The sequence below is a fragment of the Neoarius graeffei genome, chromosome 24 (genome assembly GCF_027579695.1).
Source record: "Neoarius graeffei isolate fNeoGra1 chromosome 24, fNeoGra1.pri, whole genome shotgun sequence".
NCBI lineage: Eukaryota > Metazoa > Chordata > Actinopteri > Siluriformes > Ariidae > Neoarius > Neoarius graeffei.
This window is the reverse complement of record NC_083592.1, coordinates 37832104-37855915: the sequence shown is the minus strand read 5'-3', so window position 1 is coordinate 37855915 and position 23812 is coordinate 37832104. Positions and strand designations below refer to the sequence as shown.

Genomic DNA, 23812 nt, shown 5'->3' with positions numbered 1-23812 from the left:
AAAAGCCACCTTTCTCGACGTCTTTTTGTGAAATCCTGTGTTCGTTCACCCTTTTTTATTAGTTCACGGGGAACCCTGAAGAAACTTTTATCAGTGAGTGCGTTTACATGCACATAGAGAAAATCGAATTTCTGCCGTTGCTCGACTGAAATCGAAGTTCTAAATGGCATGGAAACACCTTAGCTAGGCTGAAATCGAACTGAACTGGATTTCTCGTAATCGAGCTACGCGACCTAGATTATGCGATTGTAGCCGAGCTACTTAGTGCATGTAAACCCTGTCGAGCTACTTACTTCAGCACTGCCCCTTCCGGAAGTGACGAGTGACGAGACCACAAGCGGGAAACACAACAGCCTCGGTCGAAAAAAAAAACCAGCCTCGGTCGGCATGACACTTCACCTTAGCCGCCACTTTATTACGAACACTTGTGTCTGGGCATGTACGCACCCATTTCCAATTAGTTGGTAAGTTATTAGCATGTTAGCAGGCTAACAGTTAATATGTTCACCATTACAGATCAACTTCAACTTAGTGGCCATTTTATTAGGAGCACTTCTGTTCGTACATACAAACTACAAACACTCTTCTTGTGAACACGGACCTGATAACTTTGTTTATACTCTTGAACAGTGTTGCCAGATTGGGCGGTTTCCTGCTCAGTTGGGCCTTTTCAAGTGTATTTTGGCAGGTTTTGAACGTATTTTGGGCTGGAAAACGTCAGCAATATCTGGCAACACTGCTCTTGAGTAGCTCTTCATGACGACAACCGGAAGTGTACCAACACGATGGGGCGTGTAGCGCCACCTGTGGCTCGGGTGCACAATGTACCTCACACAATAGCTCGATTTCCTTGTGTGCATGTAGGATTGGATTTCTCTAGCACCCCTGCTGGGACCCTTTGCTCAATTACCGACAGCAGCTCGATTTGGATGTGCATGTAAACGTACTGTGTTTCATAGTTCGAACAACCTACAACGACGCAAGCGTAAGGCATTTTTCATGCGAGCAATGCACCTTCTCCATACAAACACTTTGTCAACTGAGCTTTGGGAGACCACCAGCTAAAGTTTTGAATAACTAATGAGGCGGATGTGACGTCACGTGAAACCCAGCAATATGGCCAAATGTATGTGGACACCAGATAATCATATGTGGTTCTGCCTAAACTCTTGCCACAAAGCAGGCAATTGTATAGAATGTCTTTAAATACTGGAGAGTTATAATTTCCCTTCACTGGAACTAAAAGGCCCAAACCTGTTCCAGCATGGCGATGCTCCTGTGCACAAAGTGAGGTCCATGAAGACATGGTTTTCCAAGGTTGGAGTGGAAGTGGAACAAAGCCTGTATGAACTTCATGCCCGACATCAGTGTTCACTCATGCTGTTGTGGCTGAATGGGCACAAATCCCCACAGCCAGGCTCTTAAATGTCATGGAAAGCCTTCTCAGAAAAGTTATAGCAGCAAAGACGGGACCAACTTGCCTTTATGATGTTGGGATGGGAGACTTTTTGCCAGATAGTGTAAAACTCATCTCATCTCATTATCTCTAGCTGCTTTATCCTGTTCTACAGGGTTGCAGGCGAGCTGGAGCCTATCCCAGCTGACTACGGGCGAAAGGCGGGGTACACCCTGGACAAGTCGCCAGGTCATCACAGGGCTGACACATAGACACAGACAACCATTCACACTCACATTCACACCTACGGTCAATTTAGAGTCACCAGTTAACCTAACCTGCATGTCTTTGGACTGTGGGGGAAACCGGAGCACCTGGAGGAAACCCACGCGGACACGGGGAGAACATGCAAACTCCGCACAGAAAGGCCCTCGCCGGCCACGGGGCTCGAACCTGGACCTTCTTGCTGTGAGGCGACAGTGCTAACCACTACACCACCGTGCCACCCTAGTGTAAAACTAATGAAACTTAAAAAAAAAAAGGCTTTTTGTATGCAAGTGCATACAAAAGTACATTTTATTGAGTATGCATGAATAGTAGAAGAGGCTTCAATTCAGTGTTCAAGGTTGTTGCGTTTGTAACTTTTAGTCCTCATGTAGCATGTTATTAGTTTATCATTACTAAAGGTATATCTTTGAGATTTGGGAAAAAAAAATCATTCAAGTATTCACATGTCCGAGTATGTTTACCGAATCTACATAATAAATTAAAAAGTATTAAAACTGTTAACACCATCCTAATACAACATCACTTATTTAAGAAGGCAATATCCCAGTCAAATGAATGATTTTCATGTCATCCAAGCTAAAGTGATAATTATGCATTCAAAACAGTATTAGGAAGCACTATGTATAGCCTCGACGCCTTTTACTTATTTAAGAAGCTCATATGTCAGTGGAATGAATGGAACGGATGGATGAGCTGTTAGGAAAGACTAATGACATGGAAAATAAAGATAAAATTGTCTAATAACAATGTTGAACAGCACCCATATTGATGTATAGCATTCTACAAAGTCATATTACATAACATTGCTAATTACTAATGACTTGTGAGCTAAATTTTTTTTTTTTGAAATAAAATCTTCAGCTACGCTTTATAAAGGTTTATGAATGTAGGTACCACACTGAATAATTGACCGTACTGAATAATCTTCCTGAATAATTCACTGAAAACCTGTCATATCCTCACAGTGACCTGGTGTAATATACTACTCTTTACATGGCATGTTGGTGCAAAATGATAACTAGCCTATGATGATTTTTTAATGCATTTATTACTTTTAACAGATTAATTAGATTAAATAGACTTCCTCAGCTTTCCAATCCCACCTACCCTTTATCATATTTTTTTTTCTAAATTTAATAACTTTATAAACTTTGGTCAGAAGTCGGTACAGTTTTTATTATTGAAATATTTTAATTAATTTATTTGTTTGAATAAAAATTTTTTTAAAAGAATTTTACAATAAAGCTGATATCTGGACTTCATTCTCACTGAGAGCTTTTGCCTGCAACTCTGGAATAACATTAGAAGACATAGCAACCTTTTACTTTTCGAATAAAGGATGATTTTTATTTTTTCTGAAAGATTAAGGTACCATGGAGGATTGGTGTGAATCCTTGAGAGGCAAAGCAGCTGAGTGGATTAAAGTGAAGGACTATTCACTGAGATTCTCCGACCTTGTCATATGTTCTGGACGGTGTTACAGTAGTGCATTAAACTTTAGAGAGGCAGAGCGATATCCTGCAGGCGCTTTAGTTTGTTGCACACATTTTGACACACAAAAACTGTACAAGACAGCTAAAAATCGTCTAAAATGTTGTACGTTTGGCGGAGGCAGAATTAAGCAGTAGTTATGGGGGTATACTATACTATATTGTCAGAAATAGGGGTACAGTAGGAGTTCATTTCTGTTCCCCAAGGTACAATCTACGCTAATGTACCCCGTAGGGCTCCTTTTTTTAATTTTATTTATTTATTTATTTTGTACCTCAAGGTAACTACGTGTACCCTTTTAGGGCCAAAAAGGTACATGTATGTTCCCAAACAGAATATCTATCTATCTGGCATATTACTGCAGTGACACGGCCGCTTTGACGGCTTCGGCCATCAACGTCTCTTGGGAAGACTTACAGTAGTGGTTTCCTGTTGCCTTCTACTGGATTATTATTAGAGGTTTTCTTCTCTCATTCATTCTCACTCACACACACACACACACACACACCCCTATGGACAATTTAGAGTAGACAGTTAACCTAACCTGCATGTCTTTGGACTGTGGGGGAAACCAGAGCACCCGGAGGAAACCCACGCAGACACGGGGAGAACATAAATACTCCACACAGAAAGGCCCCCCGTCAGCCACTGGGCTCGAACCCAGAACTTTCTTGCTGTGAAGCAACAGTGCTAACCAAGTGCGCCACCAAGCAGAATATAAAGGATACAAATAAGTGCTTTAGAGCAGGGGTGGGCAATTATTTTTTCCATGGGGCCACATGAGAAACAGAATTTTGTGGAGGGCCGGACCAAAAGGCTGAACTAAATTCTGCATAATATTAATTGTATTTCTTTATATAAAGCAATAAATAACATTGTTTTTACAAGCTGCTAAGACTGGTAAGAGTATGGAAAAAACAAGGTTGCCTTACAAAAAATGTCATTTATTCAATCAAATTTCCCAAAACAATGGTTAACAAAATGTGAACGTTTGTACCTTTTTTTTTCAGTCACATTCACCCCAAAACACAATAAAGATATCACAATATTGTCTTTCTACTCCAAATATCAAGCAAGATACATCATATTATAATAATGATGCCCACATTTGTAGTTTAATCACCTCGTTTGGTGCTTTTCGCCGGAGATCGGCTCCGGCGCCTGCTGGTGACGTCACACGATGTGATCGGCTGGACCGTTTGAAGGATGACGTACAAGTTTGTGGTTGGTCTGGACAAATTACAGAAGTAGTTATCGTGGGATTAGGTTTTGTGGGATTTCATGTCATTTTCATGTCGCGCGCATTGCGTTTTTGTTGAACACAACTTCAAAATAAAAGCAATGCACATTCAGTCCATGCATGAGGTAAAATTAGAAAATATGTTTATTTTGTAATTTCTCATTAACCTTACGCGGGCCGGTCAGAATGAACCAAAGGGCCGGATGCGGCCCGCGGGCCGTAAAATGCCCAGGTCTGCTTTAGAGGGAACTGCCCCAATGAAGAGCAGTTGTATCCCTAAAGGTACAATAATGTACTTTATTTTCTGAGAGTGTACCTAGTCTCTCCATTTCTATATTTAAAATCTCAATATAGTGCACTACCTATAGCATTCATAGTATTTATTTATTTATTTATTTTTAATCTCGTTTGTCAGGGCCTGGTGGAACCATCAGGAAGGATGAAAAGCGGCCCAGTGCAAAAGCATACAGTTACATTGCAAAAGATAAATGCCAAAAAAACGGGAAGGTTAGAAAACAAGCAAGACATGGTTCATAAGGTGGTCATGGTAAGCTGGAAGACCTACACTGAGCCCTACTGGGAGAGAAAAAAATAAAATAAAACAGCACCTGGATGGGCGTGCCGTTTGCCTGCAGTTTAAACGGAGAACTGAAGGCAAATTTTTAATCATCAACATTCTATTTCTCTCATTTTATTAAATATAGGAATGCATTTCTGACAGCTGTTTTGTCACTGCTATAGCAAGTTATGAGTGTTTTGAAATATGCTCTGTAATATCAGTCCATATGTCAAAGCAATGGCCGTAAACAAGATTTGCCGAGACCCGTGTGAGACATCGTAGGACGGAAGTAAAACGTACAGCGGAAATCAAAGTGACCAACATCTGCCAACATTGTCAAAAGACGCGCGCGCCCTCTTTCGAATGCTGATGTAATCAAGCTGGAAGTTTTGTTTGTTTTGATAGCAATCAGGAAAGTTTTTGAAAAAAAGTAGGCAGTAATCGTCATTTAAACTCGTTTTTGTGCAATATTTCGTTTGGAAAACAGTTTTCAAAATGGCAGCACTGACACCTGGTTGACACTTCACGTTTTGAAGTCTCGCACAAGTCTCGTGAAGATCGCGCAGATAAGTAACGCCTGCCGTGGACCAAACGAACTAAATTCAACATGGCTAAAAACCGAATAGGCCGATAAGTATAATATTTAATTGCAGTTAGTTGCCAATACGAGTCACGATATAAGGTTACTAAAACCGAAAACATAATTGAATAGCATGTTAAGAAATAAAGCAAGTTTAAAAATGACTTCAGTTCTCCTTTAAGGGTCCAAACCTCATAGGCGAAGGTTCACAGGTCACCATGTCCCAGCCAGGTATGAACTACAATCAATACCGTGACCACCAAGCGAAACAGAAATGTGAACACAAAAAAAGATGTTTTAAAAACCCTGATCCAGGAGGTATGCATTTGCTGCTGACTTGAATATGTCCACATCTGGAGTGGTTTTATAGAAACTTTCTGTGTTTTTGACTCAGTTTCCATAAGCCAGTTCTCTTCTATCACACAACAGCTGCCCATCAAAGAGGGTAAAGTCTTTTCCAGAAAGACTTTAAAAGCTGCTGCCTCTTTTTGAAATGCTGCTAATGCAGAATCCCATGGTAGCCGAACGTGTTTGAAGTGCAAGCTGCTCTGTTCTGTATACGTGAGCTCACAGAAACCCATAATTGTCTAGCATCGCCCTCATTAACAGGGGAGAGAGTACGGCCAGTTTTGCTCTCTTGGACTCCCAGCCACAGATGGCTTTGGCATCTTCAGGATTTGGCCTCTTGACCTCTTGATGAATAATGATCCATCAGAGCCAGAGGTCTATTGTATTTTGGCACACCTTTTATGATGGTGTTCTAAGACCATGTATTTGGCCATGCATATTTGATATGATAAGGGTTTTGTTGACCTGAATATTTAGCCACATTGAATATATTGGCTGAATATTCTGTGCTTTGTCGACTGAATGTTGTTGTGATACATTGTTTAGTCCAATAATGCACAGTTTTGGTTCTAACCCTTGCAGGAGCAGCTCGTATCAATGAGCTAACAGGGCGAAGTCCTGCCTATCTTTCAAAAGTAAAAGAAAAAATAATATCTAATCTCATCTCATTATCTCTAGCCACTTTATCCTGTTCTACAGGGTCATATTTTGGGCATCGACATAATCTTATCTGTGGTTAGCAAACATTTTAAAGAGGATTATTTGTGATTTTCTGAAACCGAGTGTAACAGCAGAACTAACAGTCATTCAAGAATGATATGAAGCAAGGCTGTGGGCTAACAGTAATGAGCCCAGTGCTGTAGGTAAATGCAGCCAATCGGCCACAGTCATGTCATGTGATTCCAAACCATGACATGCCCCATAGTTTTGATCTCCAATAGGCTAATATATTCTAGCCTATTTTGGTACCGTTTCCATAATATGTCACCAGTAGACGTGTTACAGACTCAGTCACAAGTATAATGAATGTGAACAAAGTGGATTATTTACGCCATCGTTATTTTTCTGTGAAAATGTTTGGTAAAGAAACTGAAAGGTGATGAACTAAGCACACATTGTCTAATCAAAGTACAAATTACCTAAAAGGACAGATGACAAAACTGTAAGTTTAGTGGTTTTGGTTTTGAACAAAAGGGACACAACTTTTCAGTGTACCGTGTTTGTTATTAGGATAAAATTGGCTCATATGTTTAAAGTCTTTAATTTTCTGAAAGGTGGTGTAGTGGTTAGCACTGTCACCTCACAGCAAGAAGGTCTTCGGTTCAAGCCCAGCAGCTGACGAGGGCCTTTCTGCATGGAGTTTGCATGTTCTCCCCATGTCTGCGTGGGTTTCCTCCAGGTGTTCCAGTTTCCCCCACAGTCCAAAGACGTGCAGGTTAGGCTAACTGGTGGCTCTAAATTGACCGTAGGTGTGAATGGTGGTTTTGTCTCTCTGTGTGTCAGCCCTGCAGTGACCTGGCGACTTGTCCAGGGTGTACCCTGCCTCTCGCCCATAGTCAGCTGGGATAGGCTCCAGCTTGCCTGCGACCCTGCATGGGATAAGCGGTTACGGATAATGGATGGCTTTTCTGAAAAGCTGCTTCGCAATAATGCCTGTTGTTAAAAGCACTCAACAAATAAATAAACTTGTTATTCAGACAAAATGCAGTTGAGATTCAAATGCCAAAAAGGTTTAGATGTAAACTTTTAAATTATCCATCCATGCATTATCTATACCAAACATCGGTCAGGGTCACAGAGGAAGTTGGAGCCGATCCCAGCTGACTTAAGGTGAGAGGCAGACTACCTGTACAGTCTGAATTGAATTGTATTGCCTTTTTTGTCATTGTAAATGCATACAACACAATTAAAATTGCCACTCTATGTTGCAAACATAGAAGCACAGGACACTGAAGACAAAAAGACATAAAATGAGAATAGTGATACTAGAAATTAAATTAAATAATCTGTATAAAAATAATGCGCAGGTGCATAGCAGCATGAATGAATTATATTCTTATTTGTGCTTATTATTTAAAGTACAAATTACCGGACAGTTGGCCAATCTGTCACAGGGTTAAAGCAGAGACCAGCAACCATTCACACTCGTGCACACCTATGGGCAATTTAGAGTAGCCAGTTGACCACATGCCTTTGGACTGTGGGAGGAAACCTACAAAAGCATGGGGAGAACGTGCAAAATCCTCACAGAAAGGTCCCCGTTGGCCATGAGGTTCGAACCCAGAACCACCTTGTTGTGTGAGGCGACTGTGCTAACCACTGCACCACTGTGCCAACTTTTAAATTGCATATATATATATATATATATATATATATATATATATATATATATATATATATATATATATATATATGGGGCGGCACGGTGGTGTAGTGGTTAGCGCTGTCGCCTCACAGCAAGAAGGTCCGGGTTCGAGCCCCGTGGCCGGCGAGGGCCTTTCTGTGCGGAGTTTGCATGTTCTCCCCGTGTCCGCGTGGGTTTCCTCCGGGTGCTCCGGTTTCCCCCACAGTCCAAAGACATGCAGGTTAGGTTAACTGGCGACTCTAAATTGACCGTGAGTGTGAATGGTTGTCTGTGTCTATGTGTCAGCCCTGTGATGACCTGGCGACTTGTCCAGGGTGTACCCCGCCTTTCGCCCGTAGTCAGCTGGGATGGGCTCCGGCTTGCCTGCGGCCCTGTAGAACAGGATAAAGTGGCTAGAGATAATGAGATGAGATATATATATATATATATATATATATATATAATTTACTGAGACACCCCCCCACCCCAAGAAAAAAAAAAAAACTACCACCAGCTGCCATAAAACCCATGACTGATTCTGTTTGGCTGCTGCTCTTTGGAATGCCTCTCTTGTGAATTACCGTTGTGAATTTTGAAAATTTGCAAAACTCATTAAAGTGTGAATTTTCATCTCTCCAGAACTCCCTCCTTTCTTTCTTCACTATCTGACATCAATACACCATCTGCATAAATGGGGGATGGCAGACAGCTGTGACTGTGGCCACCAAGTCCAGACAATTCACCATATTGTGAATGATTACCATATATAGCGTTTCAGTGGGGGATTCAAAGAACTGGGCAAAACAACCGATGCTGTCCTTGCCTGGAAACCGTCCCTGGATTTGACTTTGTACATTTTATAGTTTGTGTACATCACATCAAAGAAGAAGAAAAAGAAGCCTGACATTATACTATCCACATTCACTGGATATGAGCAATCACGTATTCTGATTGGCTACTCTACTACTAGGCTATCAGCTCATATACCGTGAGTAGAGAAAAACAAAATGGTGGAGTGTTTTGCTGAACCAACCGAGAGCAAATTTAAAAACTCTACTCAAACAAAACCCCAAAAATACAAAAAAAAAAAAGCAGCAAAATATGGAATGAAAATATTTGATGGTAAGAACGTACCTTTTCCTATTCTTCATTTTTAAGCATTAAAGTTGTTTTATTTATTTATTTATTTATTTATTTAGACTGGTTCAAAAGCTCAAAGAAGTTTGAAAATGACATCACTGAAATGTCCCAGGAAGAATTGAATAAATGTCTAAAGCTATTGTAAACCTCAGCATGACAGCAAGATGGCACTTTCTACAAAAAACAACACGAAAGTCAATTCATTTGTATAAAGTTTTAATTATCAAATTTGCAAAAAATAAAAATGCTCGGTTTCTCAAAATCCAGTGAATGTGGATATAATAAAGCAGTTATTCCACTCAATCTCGTCGTACATGGCTTATAGCCAACTCGGCGCTACGCACCTTGTTGGCTCATGTACGACTCGATTTCATGGAATAACTGTTAATGATATCACAGCACAGTTGAATTCTTGAATAAAAAAAAAATAGAAAACTAAAATCATTAATCATGTGCAACTTTCCTTTAGGAAACATACATAATTTATGGAAGCAGTCCCAGAAAGCGTCAACACTTTGGAACAGTCAGTAACTTTCCTGACACAAGAACATCTTCAGGCCATAGAGCTTTGCACTTTTTTTTGATAACTAGCTTTTGATAGCTTCTATAACATAAGTGATAACAGAAACTAACTTATCTCATAGATAGATGTTCCATAACTACAAATAATTAAAGGGTTGTGTATCATTTCATTAATGAATTAAAAGTTGTATTTGTTGGCAAATCACTGTGGTGTAAGCAGAATAACACACTTCAGCCAAGCTGTTGGTAGTGATAATGCATCACGCCAAGCCGGCATGCGTTATTTTCCGATAACCGCATGGTCCGTCATGTGTTAGGGCCCGGTACCGCAACACCGATAACTATAACTACAACTATGACTATACCGATGCCTGAATTTAGTTCCAGTCTGGAGCAGTCACACCACAACTATATCGCTTGGTCCTGACACTCAGGTAAATAAATGCATGTAACTTGGAAGTTTTTTCCAAGTAGTAGCACATTTTTCTGGGTCATACTGTACAGCTTAGACTTCAAAACAACCCATGTACACACTCCGGTGGTTGATTATAAGATGGATAGGTCACGGATTACGGAAATATACTGTATTAAAAAAGGATATAAAATACAGAGTGATTACAGATTTTAATACGGATGCTAATAATTTACGGATTGGTCAGGGATGTTTCAGTATATTACAGATTGGTTACCAATTTCATACGGTTGATCTATCACGGATAAAAAAAATTAAGAAATCTGAAACAATTAAATGTTTGGACTGCTGAAGTTAATAATTAAAATATCTTATCTGCATTTATATGTTTACTTTTATGAATTTACTATTGATATTTCACAGAAGATCACATGTCTGTGAATAAAAGATTTGTGCTTTGTGTTATCTTTTTTTTTATTTTCCATGTATCCGTATTCATGATGCATTGAATTGAATTGAATGCCTTTGTCATTGTACAGCTGTACAACGAAATTTCAGTGCAACTCCTCAAGTGGTACATCCAGTATAAAAATAAAAGTCTCATATAAAATAAGTGTAATATAAAAAATCTCATCTCGTTATCTGTAGCCGCTTTGTCCTGTTCTACAGGGTCGCAAGCAAGCTGGAGCCTATCCCAGCTGACTATGGGTGAAAGGCGGGGTACACCCTGGACAAGTCGCCAGGTCATCACAGGGCTGACACATAGACACAGACAACCATTCACACTCACATTCACACCTACGGTCAATTTAGAGTCACCAGTTAACCTAACCTGCATGTCTTTGGACTGTGGGGGAAACCGGAGCACCCGGAGGAAACCCACGCGGACACGGGGAGAACATGCAAACTCCACACAGAAAGGCCCTCGCCGGCCACGGGGCTCGAACCCGGACCTTCTTGCTGTGAGGCGACGGCGCTAACCACTACACCACCGTGCCGCCATATAAAAAATATATTTTTAAAAAATATTGAAAAAAAATTATATATAAAAATATAAAAACAGCACACATTTAAAAAAAAAAAAAGGCTAATATAAAATAAGTGTAATATAAACATAAAACAGCACACATCGCATGCAGCAGACATCGACATAAAACAAGAAGTTAATAAGTAGATGGGCAAGTGTATTGCACAGTCCAGAAAATATTGCACAGAATATTGCACATAATTCAACTAAGAGTTGAGTTGTTTTATGGTACTTGGATAAAAACTGTTCATGAGTCTGGAGATGCGGGCCTGTATGGACCTATAGCGCCTTGACAATAAAGGCATTGCAACAAGGATATACAAAGATGCCCGGGGAAAATGGCACGTGCTCAGACATCACATGTAAACAGCTACCTGATTGGTCAGATGTTTTATCGGATCAGATCCAGGCCTGGAAAAATCACTCCAGAAGCAATCTCACTGATACGGATAAACCCAGGCCTGGGCTATAGGTATCGTTATCGGTCTGGTGGGACCATCAACCATATAAACTTCAGGGGACCGATTTAATTTATAGTTATCGGTATTGTGGGACTGGGCCTTTATTCTTTACTTATTGTCCCTCATTCCTACAGGCCTGTGAATAGACTGCAGGGAAACACAGGAAACAGCCTCACGTGTTTCCGGGTGTCAGTGGCTCTGGTTCTGCTTGGTATCGTCTTGGTGTTTGCGCTTCTTCAGTGGCATGAGTGGTGGCCTGATCCTGAAGGATTTCACAATGCAGGAACCAACATCGTGAATATTTCAAAGGAACATGACGAACATCACCACCACTCCACTATGGTTGATGATGATGAACATGAACATGGAGAAGATCCCCACCACCACCATGAGCACACTGCTCTGTACCACCATGCTGCTGTTCTGACATCCTCAGGTTTGGATTTTTTTATTTTCTTCTCCATCTCAGTGCCTTTGCGCCATTCAAAATACATTTTTTAGATTGTTTTGCTTCTCAGTGTTTTAACAAGGTAGTGGTGCTGTTGCTATGTGCAGCTAACTGTTCCAGCATCGGTAAGGCACTTCTTCAGGAGGGAGGGAATGTCGTAGATGCAGCTATCGCTTCTCTGCTCTGCTTGGGAGTTGTTCACCCCCACACAGCTGGAGTAGGTTAGTAAAATATCTTTCATTTAGCAGCCACAAATCCAATCATGTAATAACATAGTGATAATTGGGACTCGTGCCTGTATTCACAATAGGTTTCCATTTGATGATCTAATATATGTTAATTGAACATTTGGAACATCTCATCTCATTATCTCTAGCCGCTTTATCCTTCTACAGGGTCGCAGGCAAGCTGGAGCCTATCCCAGCTGACTACGGGCGAAAGGCGGGGTACACCCTGGACAAGTCGCCAGGTCATCACAGGGCTGACACATAGACACAGACAACCATTCACACTCACATTCACACCTACGGTCAATTTAGAGTCACCAGTTAACCTAACCTGCATGTCTTTGGACTGTGGGAGAAACCGGAGCACCCGGAGGAAACCCACGCGGACACGGGGAGAACATGCAAACTCCGCACAGAAAGGCCCTCGCCGGCCCCGGGGGTCGAACCCAGGACCTTCTTGCTGTGAGGCGACAGCGCTAACCACTACACCACCGTGCCGCCCCATTTGGAACATACAAAACGAAATTTATATGAGCTAGAAACTTGGTCCTATCCAATGCTGGGGCAATTTTATGGGAGGCAGTATGAGCAGACATTTGCCGACTGGTTTTATTTTGTATCAGGGTGATGCAATGGATATAAAAAGTGTACACACCCCGTTAAAATGATAGGTTTTTCTGATGTAAAAAAAATGAGACCATGACAAATAATTTCAAAACTTTTTCCACCTTTGATGCGACCTATAACCCGTACAATTCAATTGAAAAACAAACCAATCTGTTAGGGGGAAAAACATTTAAAAAAAAAAAAAAGTACAATAAGCTGGTTGCATAAGTGTGCACACTCTTAAACTAATACTTTGTTGAAACCCCTTTTGATTTAATTACAGCATTCAGTCTTTTTGGGTCGGAGTCTATCAGCCTGCCACATCTGGACTTGACAATATTTGCTCACTCTTCCTTGTAAAAGCGTTCCAAATCTGTCAGATTGCGAGGGCATCTCTTGTGCACAGCCCTCTTCAGGTCACCCCACAGATTTTCAATTGGATTTAGGTCTGGGCTCTGGCTGGGCCGTTCCAAAACTTTTTTTTGGTGTCATTGTCGTGCTGAAAGATGAAATTCCTCTTCATCTTCAGCTTTCTAGCAGACACCTGAAGGTTTTGGGCCAAAATTGACTGGTATCTAGAATTGTTCATAATTCCTTCCACCTTGACTAAAGCCCCTGTTCCAGCTGAAGAAAAACAACCCCAAAACATGATGCTGCCACCACCATGCTTCACTGTGGGTTTGGTGTTCTTTTGGTGATGCGCAGTGTTGTTTTTGCGCCAAACATAGCTTTTGGAATTGTGGCCAAAAAGTTCAACCTTGGTTTCATCGGACCATAACACATTTTCCCACATGCTTTTGGGAGAGTTGATGTATTTTTTATTTTTATTTTTTGCAAAATTTACCCAGGCCTGGATGTTTTTCTTTGACCCTACCTCATAGTCCAGACATTTGGAGAATACGTGAGATTGTTGTCACATGTAGTACGCAACCAGTACTTGCCAGAAATTCCTGCAGCTCCTTCAGTGTTGCTGTAGGCCTCCCGGCAGCCTCCCTGACCAGTTTCCGTCTTGTCTTTTCATCAATTTTGGAGGGATGTCCAGTTCTCGGTAATGTCACTGTTGTCCCATATTTTCACCACTTCTTGATGACGGTCTTCACTGTGCTCCATGGTATATCTAATGCCGTGGAAATGTTTTTGCACCCTTCTCCTGACTGATACCTTTCAACAATGAGATCCCTTTGATGCTTTGTAAGCTCTCTCTGAACCCTGGCTTTTGCTGGAGGAGCAACTGAGTAAATGTCTGAACTTTATTTGGGGTTAATCAGAGTCATTTTAATTGATGGCAGGTGTGAACCCAAAAAGACTGAATGCTGTAATTAAATCAAAAGGTGCTTCAACAAAGTATTAGTTTAAGGGTGTGCACACTTATGCAACCAGCTTACTGTACGTTTTTTTTATTTTTTACGTTTTTTATTTTTTATGTTTCCCCCCCCCCTCACAAATTTATTTTTCAATTGAATTGTACAGGTTATAGGTCACATTAAAGGTGGGAAAAGTTTTGAAATTATTTATCGTGGTCTCAGGTTTTTCTGATGTAAAATATATATAATTTTAACGAGGTGTGTACACTTTTTTTTTTAAATATCCACTGTATTTGGATCTGAAATATGAAAATGGCCAGGCTTATAATGAACCTGAATATTGTATGTCGCATTTATTTACAGTACCCTACAGAATTATTGGCACCTGTCATCATTAAAATGTGCAAAAAAAAAAGTTTGGAAAACTCATGCAAAAGGAAAAAAAAAACCAACAACCTTTTTTTGTTCTATCACAAATGATTGACACCCTTAAAGAATATTTTAAATAAATGCTTTGTGTCCTCCCACACAATGGAGAACGGTGCAGGAAGGAAAATGATCTAGATTGTTTTTGCTTTTTACACATCAACTGTTAAATGCTGCTGTGACAATTCTCAGACTTTTGGGGGAACAGAGGAACTGGAAGCAGGCTTCAGAACAGATGTGTTCTTTATTTTTACACTTTTCAGTAACAGAACACAAACTCACTACACAAACGCGATGGGGTGTCTCTCTCTCTCTCTCTCTCTCTCTCTCTCTCACATTCCTGGCTGTCTGAAAGACACACAGAGACGCAGGTTAATAGACAGCCAGTAATCAGACACAGGTGCACCTCATCACATGTTACCTGCTGGTTCAACCTGCCTCCTCGCCGTTCACAGCCGACGCTCGACCACACCCCCGCCGCCACAGCTGCTTTTGTAAGCATTGCAGGAAAGCACTTCTTGAGATCATCTCACAAACTTCACCAAGCATCATTAGAACTACATTTGGCATGATGTGTTGTGGTCAGATGAGACCAAATTCATATTTTATGGTCATGCACATCATCAGAATATTTGGCAACAAAACCAGACCACATAAAAGGAAACGCACCTGATATCCACTGTTAAATATGCTGATGAATCATCGATGCTTTGGTGGTTCAGTATTGATGATGTCACCAATTCCAAGATTGGTGCCTCTACCAGGAGGTTCTGACTTGGCCATAGAAAGATGGAGGCTTACAAGAAGCTGATGAGCTAAACATATTTCCAAATCAACAGAGAAATGATTAAAGAAAAATATCATCTCAATCTCCAGAACGGTACGCTACTGAAGACCTGCGATCTGAATTGAAGCGAGATGATCACACACGCAAACCTGAGAATATACTAAAAGATTCAAGAGTAAACCAAGCTTGGGTCTACGATCCAAGATGGTGACTTGCTTTCGGAAGCTCTGGGATGGTAAAAAGGCCTCTGTACCGATGAGATAAATCATCTGCGACTTGATAGATACCAAGTGGGTAAATTTATGCCTGTTGAAGCTTTTCCTATAGCTTTGGGTGAACTTGATATCATTACAAAAATTAAGATTATAGACTGAGCTAAAATTCTTGCCACCACCATTACCACAGGCAACCCAGCCACGACAAGACCTCCTCCAGAACCGACACCTCCTCCAGAACTGACACAGTGCCCGCAGTGAGAGTCTGGAGAAACCACAGGATCAACTATTTATTATTGTATATATCTCGTACGTTATGCACATATAGATTATTGCATTACTGTGTTTTGTAATGTATACTTCCCACTATTTCTAGAATGATATAGTCCATATGTAATCATTTATTTCATCTCATCTCATCATCTCTAGCCGCTTTATCCTTCTACAGGGTCACAGGCGAGCTGGAGCCTATCCCAGCTGACTACGGGTGAAAGGCGGGGTACACCCTGGACAAGTCGCCAGGTCATCACAGGGCTGACACATAGACACAGACAACCATTCACACTCACATTCACACCTACGGTCAATTTAGAGTCACCAGTTAACCTAACCTGCATGTCTTTGGACTGTGGGGGAAACCGGAGCACCCGGAGGAAACCCACGCGGACACGGGGAGAACATGCAAACTCCACACAGAAAGGCCCTCGCCGGCCCCGGGGCTCGAACCCAGGACCTTCTTGCTGTGAGGCGACAGCGCTAACCACTACACCACCTCTCAATCATTTATTTGTATACAGTTTATGTATATCCTTTTATTTACTGATTTAGATTCATCTTTTTGTGTAGTTTTTATGCTGTTTTAAGAGTAATTCATTAAAGGTTAAAGGATAAAAGAGCTTAAGATTTTTTAGAATGGAGAATTGAGACCAAGATCGTCAGTCCACCAGATTTTCATACCAGATTCTGGATTTTGAGTCATACCTGCTGCATTACACTACCAAGCCTCAGTATGCAGGAAATACAAACCAAAGTGAAATTGGACCGAGGGAAGTTACTGTAAATCTGACATGAAATCATGTGCACGCAACTCAAAATGGTCCATTTTCCAGCCAGAAAGTCTTCAAAATGTCCATGATGTATATGATGATGTTTCAGTTCGGTCTAAAGTGTATTTTTGGACCAGAATGACACTACTTTTACTGTGGATTCACAAAACAGCTATAGGTAATTAAACTTAATGCCTCATTGATTGGTTGGCATCGTGCCGAGTTCATGTTTGGCACTGTCATGTTAGTCGCCAATACTCTGTTTCTAACATGGGACCAACTTTAACCTGTACAAACTGCTACCAACAAAGCTAGAACTGCCGTTGATACAAGATAGTCAGTCATAAAATGTGTGTTTTTTATTCTTTCTAACCTCTGAACATGCAGTGTTGAAAACATGGAGACCAGGACTCCGAATCAGTCAGTACATGTACAATGAATGGACGTTGTCTAGTGTTGACTCATTTCCGGTTCTGGACAGGAACTACACGGTAGTCATTTAAAATGAGTCCCTGTCTCGAGTCCTCTAGAACCAGCTTCGGTCCAACACAGTCATGGATGATGATAAAAGTGGTAAATGTATCCTGTAGGGGCGCTATTGAGGTGATTATTCGTTGATAGTTACTGGATCAGCCAGCGAAAACGGTGCAAAATATCGCACGCTTTTCAACACCATTTCTACACATCCTGTAAACCGAGCATCTGGTACAAAAATCCTGTGATGCGACGCATATAATACCCCGATATGTTGGAGCTCAAATATCACTTACTTTATAGCATGTTACTCTTTTTATAAAGGAATGCTTGCTCATTTTCTTGAAGGGTGCCATTAATTCTGAAGGGCATTTTGTATGCGCCAGAGGTTATTAGTGTAGAACCATTACAATTAATACAATCTCAAAAGCAATGAATTTAAGAACATCCACAACAGTCCAAAAAGTTGGACAAGATCACAATCGTCTATTAAAGTAAAAAGCTTAATTGAATGAAGATATAAATATTTGAACATTTTACATAATACATTCATTATTTCAATTCACATTATCACTTGGACCTGTAATAGCTTTTCCGGAGGTTAATAAGAGGCTATACATGGCCTTCTCAAGCATAATTATTATTGATTATTCAGTTAATATGAAAATTAATGGTTCCCGTGTAATGAGTCTTTGAAGGGTCAACCTTGCCTGAGAGGACACAATCACAAACAACCTTGGTACATTAAAAATGGTGGTGGTACTTTTGTTTGACTTTTTAAATAACTTCGGAAACTATTTAATCAGTAATCATTTATCATTTTTGTCTTTTTTTTTTTTTTAAAAGGTGGTATATTCTCAGCCATTCTGTACAACACCACATCAGGCTCACTGAAGACAGTACGTTCCAACGCACCCCAAATGGCATCAACTTCTTTTGGAGTCCCGACTATTCTCCAAGGGATCCGAGAACTCCACTCTCAGTGGGGACGATCTGAATGGAGCCGACTTTTCAAAGAAGCCATAACGTTAGCGCAGGAAGGGTTCCTCATAGACGATGTCCTCGGCAGGGCATTGGAAAGCCATAAGGAGGAAATACTCCTTTCCAAGCTGTGCGATCTGTTCTGTGATGCGACCGGCCGCATTAAATCGGTTGGAGCGATGGTCAAAAATCAGAATCTGTCAAAGATTTTGCAGAGCGCCAGCCTGAATGAGAACAATTTCCTAGAAACGCTGGCCGTGAAATTGTCCGAAGACCTCTCTGTGAGCGAGAGGCCAGCCTTCTTAGCCGCCATTCAGCACAGCCGTGGAGAAATCAATGACTCTGTTCTCATCGAAAGAGAGAAATATTCTGTCCTTTCAGCCAGTTTGCCTTTCTCAGGCCAGATGCTATCTGATATATTAGAGCAAGTCAGGCTGCAAAAGCTTTCCTTTCGGAATGGTGCAGATTTTAACAGGACCTCAGCCGCCTACGGTGCTCTCTTAAACTCGATTCACCAACACAATGATTCAGCCCTTTCTGAGAAGTATCCAGGCTTCATAGACACATTTTCTCTTAATACTCAAAACAGTCATATTGCTGTGCTGGATAAATATGGTAATTTTGTCATTATGACCGCTTCACTCAACAGCACATGGGGGTCCGGGCGGTTTTTGCCATCCAGTGGTATTCTCCTTAACAGCTTTAACGCAAACATTTCAAATTTGCCTTATTTCAACGTTCCACTGGTTCTAAGACTCCGTGAAGACGATGCCTCTCATAATGAGAATACAGAAGCCAGTGAAGAAGAAAATGAAGTAGAAGTCGTTGCCGTTACTGGAGGGCTTTCAGCTTTATTTAACGCTGCTGTTCTTTTGCACAACAGGATTGACTTAGGATTGTCTTCTAAAGAAGCTATTAGTAGCCCTGTCCTCCATCTAGAGCCGGGAATGTCTTCGACTTTTTGTATCTCTGCCACTTTAAATGAGACAGACTTCTATATGCTGTTCCCTGACGTAGGACGTGAGCTCCAGCTTGTGAATGACTGCTCAGATCATTCTCTATCCATGCTACTGCGGTTACACGCAGACCACGTTAGTGCATACGGAGCCCCGGCTGCTAAGGCTCATATTAGTGGCTACTGATAGTTAGTTTATGTCTTTGCAGTCCGACAGTATCAATTTTTTTTTTTTTTTGATGGTGCAAAGGCACTTTAGAACTTTCCTTGATGAGAGAAAATGATGTGAGTCTAATCAGTCATTTTCATCCATCAGTTACTAATCACGCTGTTTCCAAAGTTAATCAGAAGAGGAATAATTTTTGTACAGGAGGTGTGGTTTTTTTTTTTGCATTAAGTGCAAAAGATAGAAGAGAATAATTAGTTTTGCATGTCATGCTGACATACTGATGGCTGCTGAAGGAAGCTCCTTTTAGTCAAGTTTGCACTGTACAATTTTGCTTTCTCAGACAACAAAATCAGTGTAATTATTTGATTAGATTATTTGATTAAAATCTCCGAGGGTGACCACTGCTACAGCGCTCATCTAAAAGCCACAAAAAGAGGAAGATGACATGGGATTACTCAAAACTCTCGGTACAGTTGCAAATACAGTAGTGAACTGTCAGCATGCTAATGGACATCTCAAGCTCGCGTCAACAAATGTTTGTTTATACAAACCTGTTTTGTGCACCGATTGAATACGTAACCACAAAGTAATTTTTTTTTTTTTTAATAAATCTTGGGTCTATACTTGGAGACTCTTCGTCCTACTGTATAAACTGAAACAGAGAAGACATTATCACGCGATCTGTTCTAGAATTCAGGATTATTTTGTACACTGTGACAAGTAATAATCGTAAGACTGCTGAAATCGCACAGACTTTGCTCACCTTAGCTGTCCAACATTGTGATGCGGATACATTCAGTAATGCTTCATTCCTCCACAACGAAGAAACGCAAATATATCTGGACTAATCAAGGAAACTGATGGTTTGTCCATTTAATCTGTGCACATTTTAATGATCTCATTATTACGCAAAATGATTGGAGGGCAGTTTTTACACATGTGGTTTATTAGGTTTAAATAATGTTTGTTCGTTTTGTGTTTTAATTAATTTTGCTCCCATTACGCTCGATGGAATTGTAATTATTAGTCCAAGATTGTAGTCCTTGTAAATATGATGGTGATGGATTTAATAATGCATCTTAACAACGCAGAGCTCCAAAGTAGTGCAAAGGTGTTTATCTTATCATGTTTTGAACCCTGGAATTGCATAGATATCTGTTCCCTCATGTCCAATAGTGCATAACTGGCTCTGCTCTTTAGGTGGGAAAATGGCATTTCTCCCACATGTAGAGAAATTGTCATTATCTTGTTTTGGTTAACAGATATCTGTGAGTTCATGCATGCAGAAGAGGGTAGTTCGAGCTTCCATCTGAGCATGACCAGCAGTTCAAAAAGATGTAATGGCTTCACATATCTTGGATTAAGCACATACAACCCAGACAAAATGCACTCAAGAAGGATCTAGTTTTACAGAAAGAAGCCATTTGGCTGACAAATGACCACAGACATGTCCTATATGTCATTGAGGATATTTCATTTACTTGACACTAACTTCTTTAAACAAACTGTTTAATAACCCTTCAAGATTTTATGTCATGATGAATTTGCGTCCACTGTCTGTAATATGCACTGAAAAGCTCATTGCGTCATTAAAATCCAAATCTAAAGCTAAATATAAGTTTATTTTCCCATTAAATGTTACACAGAACCGACCGTACCATGCAGTTGGTCAATCCAGTTGTGTCCAGCTAAGTATACAAGACGTATTAGAGCAACGGTGTCAAACATACGGCCTACTGCCCAGACCCGATCCGCAAAAGTTTCAGATCAAGCCCGCCAAAAGAACTTAAAATCCATCTTCTAAATTAAAATAGTCTGATGGACTGTAATAGAATTGAAAGATGGGGGGAAGAGCCACTAGAGGAGGAAAAAAAAAGAGAGCAATAAACTCCTTAACTCGGCTACTGGCATCATGTGCTCGTGATATATAATTCTTTATTAACAAGTTAAAATGGATGCTCTAGCCATCTCTTTCTAAAAGAAGAACTGGAGGGGAGAATAGAAGAAGAACAACTTTATTCATCACACGTACACTTGTGAAATTCCTCTCTGCATTTAACCCATCTGAAGCAGTGAACACACCCACACACACAAAGCAGTGGGCAGCCATGCTACAGTGCCCAGGGAGCAGTCGTCTTGCTCAAGGGCACTCAGCCCAAGGCTGCACCATGTTAACCTAACCACATGCCTTTGGACTGCAGGGGAAACCAGAGCACCTGGAAGAAACCCATGCAGACACGGGGAAAACATGCAAACTCCACACATAAAGGCCCCCGTCGGCCGCTGGGCTCAAACCCAGAACCTTCTTGCTGTGAGGCGACCGTGCTAACCACTACACCACCGTTGCCGCCCCAGTTGACTGGATAAACACACATCAGCATTTATCTGTGTGTCTCTCGATACAAGTTATCCATTTATGACTCTTACTTGTTTTTATAATTCCAACTCGGTCCAATTAATTTTTAGGACCGAAAGCATTCAGTGACTTGCATGAACCTGAATTTCCAAACCTTTATTTTGTAATAAATTTGTTCATTGTTTTGTGGCCACTCTATGTATTCTGAGTGTACTTTTCAGGTCAATACTCTTAAATGCTGTTGATGTGTGTGTTTATCCAGCCAACTTGACATCGGAGTGCAGTTTTCCTAAAAGTTTGACCCCCATACGATATATTAGAGACTCCAAGGTCAGAGCATCTGAGGCCAGGACTAGGCTTTGCTCTACGTGGTTTCGTAGCTGTAGTGTGTGATGGCTGAGAACTAGCTAGTGAGTAGAATTTGGCTACGACTAAATTTGTTAGAGGAATTTATTTATTTTTTTTTTACAGCGTTCATCCACCACAACTGAGAGCCGATGTTATCTTCATTTGGAAAACCTAATGAGGTTAGCTTAAATACTGTATATGCTTATTTCAGCAATTTGTAATAACACCTCACTTGTGTTATTACTGAAGGTCACCACCACTACCACAGTTGTGTGAATTATAAACGCGAAACCTATTAGTTTTGCTCCTCATGTATTCTCTGCTATGCAAATCCGGTCTATCCACAGATAGACAACATTATCTGCCTACCTCCGGAGAGCTGCAGGCTTGTTACATTAATTTAGATGAATGCGTGTGAGGCATGTATATTGATGCCTTGCTTCACACATCTCTTATCAGAGTGCTGCCTTAGGGGTTATCTGCATTCCCCATCTCCCTTTGATAAATCTTGATTTTTCACGCTGCAGGTGAGTGGGTCCTCTATGATGGAAAAATTGCTTCCATTATTGCTGTGGAAGTAGAATCTTTTCCTTTCCTCTGATTGTAAAAGATGTGGTCTGTCTTTGTCGGCTTCCACTGTTGGCTTTGATTTTCATTCCTCTGACCCGCTGTAATGTGTCGTTCCTCTCCTCATTTGCACAAAAGCAGTGGGACGGAATACATCAGGGGTCAGGATGCACCATGTATGCTTCAGTGTGTGCTTTAAGTCCTAGTGTTAGAGTGTAATGCCTGTCGACTGATTCGACTAAGAAAACTTTGGAGTAATAAAGCATTCGTGTGTCTGCAGGTTTTATGATCATACAATTTGAATTATGATATTCTGATTAGGCGGCACGGTGGTGTAGTGGTTAGCGCTGTCGCCTCACAGCAAGAAGGTCCTGGGTTCGAGCCCCGGGGCCAGCGAGGGCCTTTCTGTGTGGAGTTTGCATGTTCTCCCCGTGTCCGCGTGGGTTTCCTCCGGGTGCTCCGGTTTCCCCCACAGTGCAAAGACATGCAGGTTAGGTTAACTGGTGACTCTAAATTGAGCGTAGGTGTGAATGTGAGTGTGAATGGTTGTCTGTGTCTATGTGTCAGCCCTGTGATGACCTGGCGACTTGTCCAGGGTGTACCCCGCCTTTCGCCCGTAGTCAGCTGGGATAGGCTCCAGCTTGCCTGCGACCCTGTAGAACAGGATAAAGCGGCTAGAGATAATGAGATGAGATAATCTGATTAGGAAAATGCTGTGAAGTCTTAGTTGGCTTTTCATAACAGATGTGGTTGAAAAAGGACAGTGCTTTTTAAGCCGTTATGTGCGGGTGTTTTTTTTTTTTTTTTGCGTCACTAACTTCTATAAAATTAACATTGTAAATTATGTTCATATTTTTATGATGATCTACACAAGTTATTTTTCTATTCTCTTTTTCTTCCTCTGTGTCTGTAACCTGTAGGTTAGACTGGGTTGTTCATCTCGGTAAAAGTCTTCTTATCTCCCATGCTGCAGTAATACATTCATTCTGAGTGGCAGAGAGCCCATGAATATTAAAGTCTTGTTTGAATTAAAATGTTACATTAATCTCCACCTCTATGGAAGTTGCCTCCGGCTTGCTCCCCATTGAGGTGCTG

General features: G+C 40.9%; 1 protein-coding gene across 1 annotated transcript in view; it reads left to right on the top strand.

The window, feature by feature from the left end:
- si:ch73-337l15.2 (glutathione hydrolase 6) overlaps window positions 1–21643 on the top strand; it is a 43802-nt gene extending 22159 nt beyond the window's left edge. The window contains exons 2-4 of the mRNA XM_060908021.1: window positions 11943–12244; window positions 12364–12477; window positions 18188–21643. Of these exons, the coding sequence (XP_060764004.1) occupies window positions 11943–12244; window positions 12364–12477; window positions 18188–19464 (1693 nt within the window). The 3' untranslated portion in view covers window positions 19465–21643. The remainder of the gene's footprint in view (window positions 1–11942; window positions 12245–12363; window positions 12478–18187) is intronic.
- Window positions 21644–23812: the final 2169 nt, after the last annotated feature.